The 17170-nt window shown below is 39.7% G+C and overlaps 1 protein-coding gene across 1 annotated transcript in view; it reads right to left on the bottom strand.

Annotated features, from left to right (window-relative positions):
• The window catches only part of slc16a2 (solute carrier family 16 member 2), a 30013-nt gene extending 19585 nt beyond the window's left edge, over nucleotides 1-10428 (bottom strand). Inside the window, exon 1 of the mRNA XM_027031460.3 lies at nucleotides 9294-10428. Within this exon, the coding sequence (XP_026887261.2) occupies nucleotides 9294-9786 (493 nt within the window). The 5' untranslated portion in view covers nucleotides 9787-10428. The remainder of the gene's footprint in view (nucleotides 1-9293) is intronic.
• Between the last annotated feature and the right edge of the window lie 6742 nt (nucleotides 10429-17170).

Below are 17170 nucleotides of genomic sequence, written 5' to 3'. Positions count from 1 at the left end.
ATGCATAATGACACAGCACACATCATTATAACAGCTACACATATTTCAAACACATTGACCTCTATTTTGTCTCACAAAACAGCACACTACACAATTGTTTGCTCAGTGCTTCTGCTTCCTCTAAATTTCAATTCTAATTATGTTTCTGCTTTTTCCTGTTTTTGATTTGTTGACAAAAACAGGAAAAATGTGTTCCATGGATGGATTATGTAAAGCAACCTTGAGTGTGAGGAAGCCAATATATATATATATATATATATATATATATATATATATATATATATAGTATATTATATTACTCTATCAAGAGATCTCTTGCATTTGCACCCTAACCCTCTAACCCCTAATGATCTGTAATTCCAAAACATCTCAGGTACTCACAACCGTTCTTTCTGTAAAGCTAATGGGTCTAATAATAAAACGGAAAGCGCAGCAGACATTTCAGAAAACTCAACTGCAGGGAGACAAGAGAGGGTGAGGGGCAAGGCAAGAAGACAGAGAAAGAGAGGGAGAGAGAGAGAAAGAAAGAGAGATGGGGAGGAGAGTGGTCAGCTCACACTGACAGATGCTCTCTGGCAGTGCCTGGCTAGAGCTGCATAGTCCCAAACCCACACACGCACAGTAATGTCTCTGTCTCTGCCTTCAGTCTCTGCCCAGCTCTCCTGTGCTTCTCCAGCTCATCACGTCTTTTTCATACATGCCCCTGGGTCTACTCAATACTTCATGACACTGGTTACCTAAACGAGATAAACAGCTTCTCTGCTAAAACTGCATTTTTGACCACAGCTGCTGCTGGGTCGTCTAGTTAACCTCCCAGCATGAACCGAGAAAGTCCCTTTTCGATCATCCAGTAACAATTGCGTTGTTTCCAGAAGACAAAGAGGAAAATAATAAAAATAGATTTTAGGTCCCCTTTGAATTCTTTCAATCACGAAATGTTCCCCATATGCTCCCGACGTTTCAATTGTTTCCAAAGAACTGGAAATGCTTTCATGATAAAGTTATTTTAGTGGGATTCATTAACCGAAATAGAGTTCTTATTATATTTGTTCCACTTAGTTGTAAGATGAATTATAATGATCAATAACAATGTGAACGCTCACAGTGAGCTCATTAGCACACTGCCCATAGCACTGGTCAACAGATGCTTCAGTCTGAAGCTCAGAAAGAGGAGTGTTGCTTTGTTAAAGTAAAGAAAGTGCGATGTAAAGAACATGCCTGAGAGAAACATGCCTGAGAGAAATCCTGTAAATCATTATCTGCATCCATTTTGATCTAGTCTTACCTTTCTACATGTTTTTATATGAATTTAGTGTAAGACTGTTGAATTAGTGATGCAATTCAGTCGAGTATGCAAAATGTACTCCACAAACTTTGTCATTATATCTCACACATTGTTAAGAATTATGAATTGGCTGAACTGACTGGTTGAAAAAACATTTTTATCTCAAACCACGATGTACTGAAGAATTTTCAAGTTAAGATATACACTGTAGTGGAGTTGTGTGTCTGGCCAGTTTAAGCCTTGGAGGTGTGGGCCGTAAACTTTAGCAGTCACCAGTTACCCAGAATTCCCTTCTAGAAACAAGCAAAATTACAGTAATATCTAGCAAAATTCACTTTCTTGAAGTTGACAAATATCTAGCCATATAAAACACTAAGTTAATTCTACAAATGAAGGCATACAGATCTTGAAAAGTATGTCTACATTCCAATCTATAAAAACTACATCTATATACCAATCTATAAAAACCATGCCCCATTGTTCTAAACTAAAACACAAGGATATAGCCAATTTAAAAATGTCTATATACAGACCAACCTAACTTTTTACATTTGAATGTTTGGCTCTGGTAAGACTTCAGTTGCCTCTTGTGAACATTGTGAATAACCTGACAAAAATCAGTTGGTAAGAAAGCTTCCATGAAATGCATTACATACAAATATGCTCTCTTTTAAAGCAAATATAATACAACCAGAGTCTATAATAATGCAAAAACTTTATTTTCATGACAATCTTAAAGTGACAAGACTGGTCCTATTTTTTATGTTTATAGCCCAAAATTGCCTACGTTTGTCCAGTCCATATAGAGCTTAGCATCATGTACTTTTGATGTCAGAAACAAGAAACAGAAACTTTTGACATGAATTTCATTTTCAATGCACAGAACGTATGATGTACTCCTAACAGACATCCAGCCTGTCACATGCTGTCAACCACAATAAGCAAAATATTTATTATGATAAAAGAAAACAATGTAAAATGAATCCTTTTCTTCTTTTCAACCAAACAGGTAAACAGATTTCTAATTCATTTAATTTAACAAGAACAACAAACACACTGGGTGAAGGAGGTTGGCCCTGATGGAGAAATGACATCAGACAATGAATACAAAACATTTCAGTTAAATAAATACAGATATTAGGACCATTATTTGTACACACTGAAATTGCGTACAAGTGCATACTCTTACAAACCTTAGAAGATGATCAGTTTGTCCAGATGTTAAAAACTCCTTTATAAATGTAAAAATGACCTTTATAAATGCACCAGCCAGCAGCTACCTGTTTTGGGCCTGTTGATTGTAAACCACTCAACTTGCTTCATGTGACAGGAGCAGTTTGTTACAATAAGGGGCAGAGGAAAAGTGGTACAAAACTAAACATAACGAGAGAAGCACAACCGTGGAGTTTCCACAGGTGGTCTGACTGCTTTCTGTAGCAGGGGACTGGCCCAACAGGGCTCTGTATCCGTGCCTTTCATCCAGAAAATCAAGGCCTAAAAAAAAAGACAATATGTCCCCATTGTAGTGCCGCACATTGGAAATTCCTTTTTTTTCCCCTGAGATATGGAGAGGCATATGGGGAAGGATGATGGCATCCAAGCGCAGAGTGCAAATATTTTTCCTCTGGAACTTTCCTTCCTGCCTTTTTAAATGCTTTAAGGCAAGAAAAAAGAACATGTTAAACATTTATGCCCTACCTGCAGCTATTACGAGTCCTCATTCACTCACTCATTCCATTGTATTGTCATGATACTAACATTTTGTTTTGATACCAAGTCATGAATTTCAAAATTGGTACTGAAACAATAACATGGCATAGTGTTGTCAGGACAACAAAATGTTTATTTTGATATATCGATAGCAAGTCATGAATTTCTATACATTTCATAAAAAGTGGGAAACACTCTAATGTCACCATTGAGCTTTATTTCAAACCTGGACAATGTTTTCAAACACACATTTTTAGTGCTTCTTGATTTGTTTATTTTTCTTTCTCAGTTTACTTATAAGCACCTTTTGGTTACTGAAAAGTGCTTTATACATCTAATGTTTTATAACAATAATAAGAATTCTGGGCAATGTTTGTCAAAATTCAAAATATATTATGGTGATTAATTTGTCATATCACAGGCTCTAGGGTGGCAGTAATTGATTATTTTAGTAATCAAGTATTCGGTTAATTATACTACTAATTGCTTTATTAAATAGTGAACATACAAAAGAGAATATAAGAGAAGTCACTTAAAATTAACAACAAATTGGTTTCTATTTTAGAAAAGTCCAGTTTTATTGCTCAAACTGCATATAGCATCTGAAAATAACCCAGTACTCAATGTAAATTTAATTCCCTCAGAACATGGCTACTTTCGTGAACATGTATTCTTTTACGAACATAACAGGGGCATAAACTACCCAACTATGACCAATCGGTCTTCAAAATCCTCGAAAAAGGTTGGGATGTTTTTCCGACAAATGTTTGGTCAGGTTTTACATGTTGCCTCCCTTTGCGACACATGCTTTAAAGTACCGTGTGCACAGAGGTGCTGCTGTGTTTGCAGGCCTTTTTATCCACATTTAAGATGAAATATCTCCATATTTCACACCGAGTCCCCTCAAAACTCTAGTGCCACAGTATGCTTTCAGTACCAGTCTATGGTGCAACACTGTTTCATGCTCTGTATTCAAACCAGGTAGACCAAGATAAAGGTGCAGCTTCCGGTCAAGGCAACACGCCCCTCGTTACCCCTGACAGCTTACTGGTGACACTAGTGACAAGGCAACCACAAGCACATTATTCCACATGAAACAAGGAGGACTTCCTTGTAAGAATTTATTACTCCTGCACAGAGCATCTAAATGTTATTCACCAGGAGTTGGAACATTGTCTCAGTCCGGTCACCCCTGCAGAAGGCTAATCAAAAATGACTCAACACTCTTTCACTGTCTGGTGCATAACCACGATAAAAAGGTACTTCTGCTTCTTTTGTTTAATTTTATTTTACTATTGATTTATGCTCTTTTGTATGCATGGCTAAGAGAAATAATAAAACATGAGCTTATATCCTTATAATATAGGCGGACAGGCGGAGGTACTGTCCAGACATTATTTTTAGACAGAAATTCTGGCCAGAGCAGGCGCCACAGGAACACAGTTTTAAAAACTAACGTCCTAGAGAACAAAGTATTGTTTTCTGCTGATCGTTACTTTATGGTCACGATGAAGGGTTTATTTAACCCTGATGATGAAGTTGATGCTCCCACAAAACACATGCGTGCTCATCACTTATAAGGGACTGACATTAACAAGCAGGAAGGAGCGACCCCTTTGCACAGACATTTCAGGGGTTAATATTCCTAATTCTACTTAGTTGCTGTTTACAGAGCACAGGACCACCTCCAAGATGTTCTGTTCTCAGGTCAGCTATGAGCAGGCTGTAAATACAAAATGCCAAAGAGCTCTTTAAAAAAAATGTACTTGTCGATTGAAGATTGAAAATAAGTAACATAAATTCATTGGTTGCCTTTTTGTTTACAGGTTAGCTGATGTGTACTTAAAAAAAAAATAAAAAATCAGCCTATAATTGGAAATAATATACCTTGGTGTCTCTGATAATATAAATTACTACTTTATTGTCATTCAAATAGAAAGAGTTGAACACAATGTGGCAAACAGATGACTAGTATGCTTTAAATACATGCACATATATTCATATACATGCACATATTTTACAGATAACTGGTATATCTTAAATACATGCACATATGCTCACTATGTGTATATACTGACAAACAGTACAAATATTGTACAAATATCTGGAATAACACATCACATATATCATGGACAAGTACTGCAAATATGAACATCTGATATAGGAGGAAATTTGCACATATTGTCTTTATGCATGGTTCAGTAGTGTGTGAAGTTCAGAATGTAGGTTCAGCTCAGTACTAGATATTAAAAGACCATACGGCATTAACCATAAACAAGTCCACTTCAAAGCAGTCTGGGCCTAATTGGAATTTGCTGGTATTTTCATTATAAATTGTGCTGGTGAACTTTCAACCCCACTAAATGTTTGCATCACACTTCCTTCAAAATTCAGTTCCTCATCATGCATAAAACTCTTTAAAGGTATAAAACATGAAGGAAAAAAGCATAAGATTAAATAGAGACTCCAACCCCTGTATCCCAGATAGCCAGAGAGTAGGGGATGAGTGTTTGAAAGAGCTCTTACCACCTTTTCCATCAAATCTGTCCCACTCCCTCTCTTGCACTCAAACACAGAAGCCCTGTCTCTCTCAAACACAGACACACATGCTCTCCTTCTTCCTGTCTCCCACACACTGTTTTCTCTCTCTCACACATAAGAACTCTCCATCTGCCTCCCTACTTTGCTTTAGCCTACACACTGGATTTCATTAGACCTCTTTATCTCTGAGCAGACTGGGCCAGTGCTTCGGCTGCTACTCACTCACACAGCAGACAGAGGGAAGTGAACTCATATACATATATTAACACTGGATGGTTTCTTTAAGAGTGAAGCATATTTCCCCATGGACAGCTCCATGTGCGCGATAGAGAGAGAGAGAGAGAGAGAGAGAGAGAGAGAGAGAGAGAGAGGGGATATTATATGTAGATTAGCAGATTAACACATTACCACATTAAGAGTGTGTGACATTTGAATTTTAATTTCAGGTTAGGTTAACAATAAAATCATAAAGTCTTTTCTAAAGAATCTAACAATAACAATACTGCAGAACTCAATAACACATTATTATGGCTAAAAATGTTTAATGCACATTTGAAATTATACACTACTATAATACACTACACTATGATTATATACTACTATTATATACCACTATTATACACTATTATATACTATGATTATATACTACAATTATACACTACTATTATATACTACGATTATACACTAGCATTACAAACTACTATTATACACTAGTATTACACACTACTATTAAATACTACTATTATACACTACTATTATTATATACTACAATTACATACTATGATTATACACTACTATTACATACTACTACTATAAACTGCTATTATATACTGCTATTATACACTATTATATACTAATATTATAAGATACTATTATACACTACTATTACATACTACTATTATATGCTACTATTATACACTCTTATAGAGTACTATTATACGCTACAATTATGCACTATTATACATTATACTACATTTCCATACTACTATTAAATACTACATTTTATAGTAGAGTGACAGTGCCCTTCACTTTAGTATATATTGTATACTAAACAAACACTGCAACCAAACCAAAACGGCCTATAGTTGTCCTTTAAATATTGTTTCACAACTGTCCTAGGAGCTGTATTTATAGAGCAGAATTGAATTGGCCAGTTCTCTACAAATGAGGCAAGTAGGATTTGTCAATCAACAAATAAATCAATGGATCACCCAGGAAACTCTATATCTGAGAGCATCACCATAGACAGAAGGCTGTCTAAAGCTGGTGAGCACTGCTGTTAGAGCCACAGCAGGGTTCTCTACTGTAGGTTACATTTATCACAGCGCTTTCTGCTAAAGGCATTTTATCATGCAGGACTGCACTTCTGTGCAAAGGACTGAACTGTGTATGTGTGTGTGTGTGGGGGGGGGGGGGGGGGGGGGGGGTGTTGTGTTAAAGGCTGCTGGAAGTGTTATACATGATCAATGATTGGGGGGGCGGGGCGTTATCATGTTATTGTGAAGAGTTATACATGATCAATGATCTGCTCCATTATTACAGATTTCCTACAACACCATCACTCACACACCAAAGTGGTGGGAAAGAGAGAAGGAAGCAATTCTCCCCGAACAAGACAATAGGATTTTATTAGCAAAGGAAACCACACACACACTCACACACACGCAGCTATACAAAATAAGATACTCACACACACATACACACACACACTCACACACACGCAGCTATACAAAATAAGATACTCACACACACACACACACACACACACACACACACACAGCTATACAAAATAAGATACTCACACACACACACCCACCCACACACACACACACACACACACACACACAGCTTTACAAAATAAGATACTCACACACACATACACACACATACACACACACACACACACACAAAATCTCTCTCATTTGTCTCTCATACCTCACAAGTCCCAGTATGCAGAGATTTTTTCAGAGATTTTCTTTCTTATGTCCAGTGTACACTCTGATCTTTGGTCTGCAGGTTAGCAATACTTTTCAAAGTTCACACGATTTCCAACAGCAGCCTTTTCAGAAAAAAAAACACCTTTTGCACAAGAGAAATAGAAAGTGAGAGAGAAAGAGATCCAATTAGATCATTCTGATGGAAAAATCCTATACCAACATGTCGGGCAAGATTCTTTGGCTGAGTTAAGCAATAAAACATAATGCATGTTGTCTTAAACAAAACTAATTATGCCTTGACCAAATGATTAGGTAGCAGATGTTCGTTTGGTGATGGATAAGTATATTTAGTGGGTGGAAATAGGCCAGTGCTGAATGCTGGTGTGGTTCATTATTCAGTATTCAGTAAAGTGTACATTGTGATTCATGTGCACATCTATATTCATATCAGTGGGAGGGTTGGACCGTTTGGGGTCAGTGGGCCCCACAGGTCCAATAGTAATGGAGGATAGTGGACGGAGAGGGAAAGAGGACAGAAAATTCTTGGAACTGAAAGAACAGGAGGCAGAGTTTAGCCGTTTCTGGGAGCTTCATTTGGCCCACTGAAACCTGCACCTCACAAATAACAAACAAACTTACCACAGTGCAAGAGCGAGAGGGAGAGAGAGGAAGAAAGAGAGATGTGTATGCTGTTTTTATGGCCTGTCAATGAGCAGTTGTGAAACAGGTGTTCAACCTGCTGCAGTACACAAAGGAGAGCCGGAGGCCAGAGCTTCACACTGTCACTCCCTTTACACACAGTTCACAAACACGCAAAGCACCAGGCCTGCTGCCTGCGTAACTGCTGAAAAACACACAGACACACACACGCACGCACATGCACGTGCGACCTCACGAAAATCAGAAGCAATCATTCGTCCCCAGCCCAGATTAATTTCCATCAGAACACCACTGTACCTCCATCCAGTCACACCATCTGCCACAAGAGCAAACTGGACTACGTCTCCCAGGATCCTCTGCCTGCCTCCTCTCCGTCCCTCACGTCTTTCTCTTGGCTGTTTCCATCCATAGCAGCCATTTGGAGAGGGCAGCAGTGCTACGCACACAGACGCTTAATGAAGCTCATTCTGACTCTGTGACACTCTCTCACAGAGCACCATACAGCAAATTAGACTCATAAAAACCAGCTAACCGCACAACCTGGCAGGTTGACAGAGAAGCTTGGGTGAACTGCAGAGAAAGGTCTGGCAGCGATGGGACTTAGAGCATTGTTAACATGCAGACCCACAAACACAGCGCACACACACCTCTTCATATTTTCTCATACCCACTCTCCAACCTATTTCCCTCTGTGTCTGCTCCATTGCACTCCACTGTGAGATATTTTCGAATTTAATTATTTGATATAACAGTGCTTTAAAAAGTGCTAAAAATGTTCTCACTCATAACGCCAATGATTTTTTTTAAAGACAGCCAAGCACAGTGGAAGCCTTGTCTCTCGTGCATGGTCACTCTGTACAGTATCATAGTTCAGGCAGAGTTGGTGTTCCTACACTTGTACAGTTCAGGATAAACTCACCTCTGCACTAGTTATTAAACACGTTAGAGGTGCATTTCTGTCACCAGTCATATCCCTCCTATTCAAAAGCATCAATTAGTCTATGACTAATTAAAAATCGATTAGCATTGACCTCTGAATTATAAACGGATTATAGCAATGCTGAGTTGTCGTGCCTTCTGCCTCAATGTTTTAAGTAGCTCATACTCACCCTTAAGTGCACTACAAGAATGCAACAGGTGGACTCGCCACGCGAACTCACCTACTCTGAACTGTGACGTCTGGTCAGTCGTATCCTGGTGTTCCTTCATCAACATCATGTGCAGAATTCCGAAAGAGTTTTGTATTCCGAAGATCGAGCCATTGCACCAAGTAGCGGCGAAGACCACGAGCCATCCAAACCCCCCCTCGGGCGGCACGAACCCTTGGCCTTGGTGCCCGCTCGGCGCCGTGGGCACGGGGCCCGTCTGTGGATGCTTGTCGGAGCCCGCAGTGTCCATCAGTTGCACCGTGCTGTCCTCGGGATGTGGTTTGCCCTCCGCCTCCCAATGTACTCCTTGCCCGTCGGTTTCGCTCTCCTTGGGTTTGAGCGAATAGTGCTGCTGCGTTGCGGAGCAAGACCGCTGACCGTCCCGCTCCGTCTGCAGCTCAGACGGGGGTACCGCCGCCCTGGTCTCGGCTCCATTCTGGGTCTCCGGCGTTCCGTTGCCGATTTGACTGTTGTCAGCGCTGCTTCTGCTGTTTTCTGGATGCATCCTATATGCATCCAAATCTAGGCTATATTATGTTAAGGTCTTTTATCATATAAAATCTAAGATATATTATGTTAGGGTCTTTTATCATATAAAACAGAATGATCTCCGTGTACAGACAGAGGTTTACGCCGGTCTGTGTGAGTGCTGAGTTTTTATAAAAGCTTGAACTAAACGTCCTGTGTACTGTGATCCGTATCTTAAACACCATCGGGGCGCCAAAGGGCAATCGGGCTTTGCATGTTGAAACCTTGTACTTGGCACGGATAATCCCTCATGATCCGATCGATAAGCGCGAAAGTAGTGCAGAACCAGTACAAGTTGTCCTAAAGAGAAACGACTCTCCCTTTCTCCGGTCAAAGCGAACGCGGCGACCCACGAGCCTGCAGGCGTAAATAGAGCTAACTCCCAAGCAACGTTCTCGTGTCCCAAATCGGGACACATCCCTTTATCCGCGCACAAATGAGCCCCGGCTCCACCTCCTGCTCTGCTCTGCCTCTCTCTCATTAGTTTAATATTTATGCTCGCTATTCGGCGAAGCCCCGCGGTTTCAGTTCACGCCTGAGCGAGACTCAGCGTGCGCTACGAATCTCAAAGTAAACGATCATCGTTCAACAGCCTCTCCCCAGCGCTCCCTCCCGCCCGACGCCTCTCCCTTCGGCGCCAACGTGCAGCCAGATGAGCGGATTAAAAATTCCAGAAGCTCAAGATTACAGAAACAATCGGATGGCGGAGCCCAAATCCCTCCCACCCCGCCCGTGTCTCGCACGCCCTCCACAGCCCTCGGCTGGCCCGGAATAACGAGGGCTATCGTGCCGAGGACGTGGGCATTCGCAACCCGGGAGCACGCAAGGCGAATTTGACACGGCTGCAGTTTCGACGGCGAGCGGGGAGCCGGGAGAAACCGTAGCCATCGATTGGATCCGCTTTCATTGACCCTTGATTAAGGCTTTGGCGTAGGTTTGTTTTTGCAGAAATGAGACCACGCACCCGGGTTTTTGCACCTCAAGGCTTAATTGTGTGACCTATATTTAGGCAATGTTGGGCATTAAACGAGCAGCAAAAATGTTTGTATTTTATATCCTCAAACGCACCTTGATAAAGACAATAAGGTGTTCAGAGACATCATCCCCTTGATAACCCCGGTCCGAGGTAGAGCTTTGGCCAGTGTGAGCAGAATCGGTCCGATACCGTCGGAAAGTCAATGTTTGGGTAGCCATTATGTGCTATGCTATGGAGGGGGTGGGACACGTGACACGCTTCCCTAGAAAAATTTCTAATAAGTACATTTACAGTACGGATCGCGCTCTGAAAAATGCCAGATTTACCGTGTGCTGATATTACCAAACGGGATATTCAAATTAAGGAATTAGTCATATTATATACTTCTGTACGGATCCACATTTGGTCAATTAAATGCTGACATTTAAATGTATTGTTTTGAACGGAAAGAACACAATTTACGATATATTTAATCTCGAGATTATTAAAGAAAACCTCGGACTATTCATCTTTTATGGACAGCATCGTTTCTATTTTCGTATACAGTTTTCATGAAGTATCACAGGTGTGTGTGCGTTGACTCTGTTGGCCACCAGGGGGCAGCACAGTCTAGCTGAACGTGCTGAGTAGCATGGTATGAAGTCAAATAACTTCGAGATTTGTTTGCTTGTTAGGTTATGGAAACTAAATATTACCCTAATAATATATTGCTATTGAAGCTGAGCATAAAGGTGGCATGAACAGGGGTCCAATGGAACCTGAGTGATCAAGTCCACTCTATTTGCAATAGATTAACATCTTCCAACATTGTTATTAATACTACTATAGGACTGCTATATTTTTAACAAGCAAAAAAAAAAAAAAAAAAATAAAAAAATATATATATATATATATATATATATATATATATATATATATATATATATATATATATATATATATATAACTTTTGTCGAACAATAGATGTGTTATGTGTTCATTTTAAATAATTGTTATTTAATTCAAGAATGTGATTAGACTAAAATTTCAGTAAAAAGTTACCAATCAGATCAGATTCATACATTTGCAAGAAAGCTTGTGAATTACCCGAATTTCAGCATGAATGATGTCTAAAAGGTCTTTATTTGAGTCACAACCAAACCCACAATCCTCACCCCCAGTACTGAGTTATTGTTGATTGTTAGACTTTTTTAGATGTGCACTGATCTTTGTAGGGTGCCAAGGTTAACCTTTACCTTAACCCTAACCTATATCCTAACCCTAACATTTACCCTAACCTTTACCCTAACCCTAACCTTTAGCTTAATCCTAGCCTTTACCCAAACCCTAACCTATATCCTAACCCTAAACTTTATCCTAACCCTAACCCTAACCTATATGCTCACCCTAAACTTTATCCTAACCCTAACCCTGAATTCTCAGAGAACAGAGGTGCTGATTATCTGAATATTTATATCTGCAAATGAGTGAATGCCCAAGAATTTAGAGACCAATTATAATCCCTTTCAGCCCCATCATAAAGTTTCTTCTAAGATCTTCAAAATATATCTTTAATCAAGACATGACAATGTGATATGTGGGGTGTGTGTGTGTGTGTGTGTGTGTGTGTGTGTGTGTGTATGTGTGTGTGCTTTCTTAAATGGATTGATTTTATTATCAAAACTTGAAAGAAAACCAGGTTATTTTCAGAAGTCATTCATATAGAAATGCAGGTAAGTCTGAAAGTGTTCACAAAAGTTTCAAAACGTTCAGTGTCACATATATTTTGTGATGTCTACCTTTACCAGTTCTCACAGTAGAGATCAAAAAGATTTCTGTTTATGTACTATTACATTATCTATTATTATATATCATGTGTTATCATATGTATTATGTATTAATTTGGGTATTGGTATTAAGATACTAGTTAAGTTACTGGTCATAAATATGAGTTGACAAATACATCATAGACTGGTGGTCTAAGGAGGTGACAATCACCTCCAGCATGATGGAGTAAGATTGTGGTTTTCTCTAAGAACATTAACTGATAGCCAGTCTCAAGTAATCAGACCATAACAGCAAAAATCACATTTATGTGGTCTGGAGACACAGACCTTGAGATCAAGGCACCAACCCTGATACATCCTGGGTTATAGCCCATATTTTTGTGGAATATATTAGAACATTGCTGATGTAACAGTGGCAGAGAAACTGGCTAATTTTAGAACCAAACCTACAGTCAATGTGTTCATTTTTGATTAAAGTTGCTGCTTTATTTACTATCTATAAAATGCATATATATGAAGGAATGTAATAAGGATAAATTAATTCCTTAATCACAGAAAATCATACAAAAAGAAACATATGGGTACTGTTATTTTGGAGAGAGGGAAGAGATTATTTCCAGATGTTTCCCATCATTCTCACACATAAACTAAAACCTTCTACACACCCACACTTCCCTAGAGATGTCTATATTGCCACAGTTACGTTGTCAGACTAATGATGAAACCAAGTGCAGAATTATATCATAAGACTATTTCTGCTTATTTTAGTACATTACCAAACTTTTGTATTCCAAACCCCATCTTTCCCCACTACCAGCCATTCTCATTTCTACTTTTTGAGCCAGTTCAAATGCTATAGAAGAACTCTTAATGAGCTGGATCAATCCTTAGAGGTGAACCTACCATTGCAAGTCTTACTGAGCTGGATCAATCCTTGAAAGAGAACCCACCACTGCAAGTCTTATTGAATTGGATCAGTCCCTAGAGAAGAACCCACCGCCACAAGTCTTATTGAGATGGATCAAACCCCAGAGGAGAACCCACTGTTGGCAGTCTTATTGAGCTGTAGAAAACTAGAGAGCAATAGATAGAGAAATTAACTTAATATATTTTGGTATTTTTGAGCATGTGTACATTCAAATGTGGTTCTGTTGTTATAGAAATGCAAATCGAACATGAATATTTAGTATATTATAATATTTTCTACACATAATATTCCAGAACTGCACATTCCACTCATCCCTGAGAAGGTTAAATTCAGTCAGTCCAATTCTCAATTCAAGACTGACAACCCACTTTAGTTAAACATCTCAATCAGTGTTGAATATCGGGAAGAATCCCTCCACATTCATTCTCTGCAGTCTCTCCAGCAGTCAGGGGAGGTGATGTCCATGAGCACAGGAACAAGTCTTGACTAGCAGCTGAGAATATTTTTTACGACTCTCAAGTCTCAGGTAGAGCCGTGCAGGTAAATGCCTAGTGTCTGGAGCATCCTTGCCTCCCTCAAACAGCCAAGGCCTGACTCCACTAAGTGCAACATATCCAGGGGTACAATGTCATGGGCACACCACATCATAATCATTCATTAGTAGTTGCATACGCAGACCACAGTGTTGGCTAAGTGGAGGTATACAGTTAGATTGGAGACGTATTTCAGAAAGAAACCACTGATGATGTAAAAGAATCTAAGAAATCCATACTTACCATGAGTCTGTCTTATCTGACTCATAATCAACCATGTAAGTAACTTTGTAAATATTGTGGTCCTAGTCATGTGTGGGTGGATATGTTTCTGATTGCTTTTAAATATATAAATAACTAAAACTGGACATGAGTCACATTACATTTTTGCTTGGAACATATGTTGATGTAGTAAGTGCTAAATAAAGTGTCACCACAGTAAGTCTGTGTAGATACTTTCTGGTAAGTTCCAGTGAGTTTGTTTTGCATAAACACACACACACACACACACACACACACACACACACACACACAAAAGTATTTACATTCATGAAAGTAGATTTTAAAAAGAGTTGAATCCTACTAGCATCCTCAGTCAGACACCAGAAAATAAGGAAGGCTACAAATAACTTTATTCAACATCTACCATGCAGACAGCTTCTCATTCAAGAAGGGAGTCACCCTTTTACCACCCAACGCAGTGCTTTTAAACTCCAAGCTTCTCCCATAATTAGCCTGGGACATACCACTGTTAAGGTATAGACACAAGCGGTGGTTTACAAACAATACAATGAATAATATTAAGGTAAATAATTATGTACTTTACGTTATTCACAGACTTACTCCTGCTGTGCTTCCCTCCTCATAGAAGCAGTATTCTGTGGATCCTGTTGGCTCCTAGAAGACCCACTTAGCAGCTTCCTGATTCCCTGGTGGAACAAAGATGAGTCTTATTACCACCTTTACTTTAGAACTTGTAAGAGGCCTGGTGATGAGTCAGCTTCCAGTGGCTTCATTACAGAGCAATGTATAGTGTCTTTCCAGGCTCACAAAACCCTGCACAGTGTAGGTCGCTGAAGATGCTAGTTGTAAATTATGTGTGGGGGTTGGAACACCTAAGCATATTTTATTGGCATGTAAGATTATATTGTCACAGGGATGATTTACATGGAGACATAATGAGGCGCTTGGCACATTAGAATGTTTACTCAATAATAAGCGCATAGAAGTTAATGCTTTGTCAAGTAGTGATACAAACAGAGCAATTAGGTTTTGTGCAAAGGACAGTGTATTGCAGACTGAGTGCATGCTACTAATATTGGTAGATAAACTGAAGCAAGATACTGGAAATTGGTAGTGAAAAATCTACAGGTCAAACTACACTGTATTGCTTTGACTACACTGAGGGCAGACATGGCGTTGTGCACTGAAAGTAAATGGATAGGTTATTTAAAGAGTTTAAAGAGGTATGTGTGGCAGGTTTAAGTTTGAAGGGGGTGGGGTGGGGTGGAGTGGGGCTGGGATCCCAGACCTCACTGTTGAGCCTTCTGGTTTTGTCTTAGGATTCATTCAGAGAAACATAGATGAAGGGAGGTACTGACCTGATAACCTCTTGTTGTTGTTTTTTTAGTATGAACTGAGTGGGTGGGGTCCTATGTAAAGCTTTAATGGTTTGGCACAGGATATCTGACATCTTATCCTGTGTATAATTACAAGCAGTGCAACCCGTCTGGGTTGACGTTACACTCCTAAGAAGACATGTGCCCAGGGAGTGCATGCAACTCTAGGATTTGGACTATGCTATCTCTACCAGGAAGACTGGGCGAGAGAAAGAGGAACTAGTATAACTAAAGATTGAATGTAATGTATGTAATGTATTACAATAAAATACTTGCACTGTACAATATATCGTGGAACCAGAATAACGTATCTTGTTATGTACCATCTGTCAATTCTCTAGAGAAATGAATGTGGTATACACCTGCAATGACGTACTGGATTTTACCTAGGTTAGGTAGGTTGGTGTGAAATCCAGCGTATAAATACGCACCCCAAACCAAGCCTAGTTAGTCCTCTGAACCGTTTGAAGAGCTTCGATATAGACATGGAGTAATTAAGTTACTTGGGTATTGTAGCTACACTGACCAATTTTAAATACTGTTCACTGTATATTACTTTTCAGTGTGCCCTGGCCTGCAGTGCATAATGCTATTTTGTCCATCTTTTTATGTCAATTGAACACTGTAGTTTTGTGGATAAGGCATGTGTGCACTGTTTTTACAGGATTTACTTGAGTGAAGAAAAATTAGAGAAATATAAGGAATGAAACTCAGTTGAGGCGTTTGTCCTGTCTGCTTCCTACCACACGGTCACAGTACCACAAGGTGTGATGCAAGCAAAGCAGGTACTAGTGTCTTTGATATTTCCTACCCAGTAGCATGAAAAATAAAAAACATCTTCGAAGGTATACTAATTTAGAAATTAGAAGTGAGTGATGAGTCAAATATAATTCTGAGCACCTGGAACATAGTTCCATACCTTATTTACATCCATCTTTTTTGATCACTCCACCACAGGCAGACCCAGTACTCAGCTATGCAAAATATGGATTGGATGTAAATAAATAGCAGATTTTGCCCTGGACTTCCATGCTATCATGGCTGGCAGTGGCCAGAGTGCTTTTGACCATCTTTTGAAGAGGTCCTTTTTCACAAAAGTCCAGATGTTAAGTGTGGTCCATTTAGGGTAGAACCTTGCCCTTCTTGACGTTTGTTGGTGCTCAGAGTGTGGGTATACCCAATCTTCCCACCTCACTGGGGCTTAGTCATACCCGAGGCTCACCGTTAACAGGTACACTTTATCTATTCGTCTTGTTGACTCTGTTCTTCTGATTCAGCTTGTTCAACTGGTTCAGGGACTCTCGTATAGTGACTGGGGTGGACCCACGTGGTTCTTCCTGCTGTCTTCACTGCTGTGCGTGTAGTAAGTAGTACATGAAATGGTCCGGTCCACCTAGGCTTGTTCCACCTCGTTCTTCGGAAATCTTTGATTACCACCCAGTTCCCGGGATTCAGGTCATGTAGAGATCCTGTTGCTGGAGCCAGTAGGGATGCTTTCACCTACTTGTGAATAGATTCAAGAACACAGAACAGGGTTGT

The sequence above is a fragment of the Electrophorus electricus genome, chromosome 3, assembly GCF_041902795.1.
Source record: "Electrophorus electricus isolate QZ-2024a chromosome 3, ASM4190279v1, whole genome shotgun sequence".
NCBI lineage: Eukaryota > Metazoa > Chordata > Actinopteri > Gymnotiformes > Gymnotidae > Electrophorus > Electrophorus electricus.
Note: the sequence above shows the minus strand (reverse complement) of the source record. Positions and strands in the feature narration are given on the sequence as shown.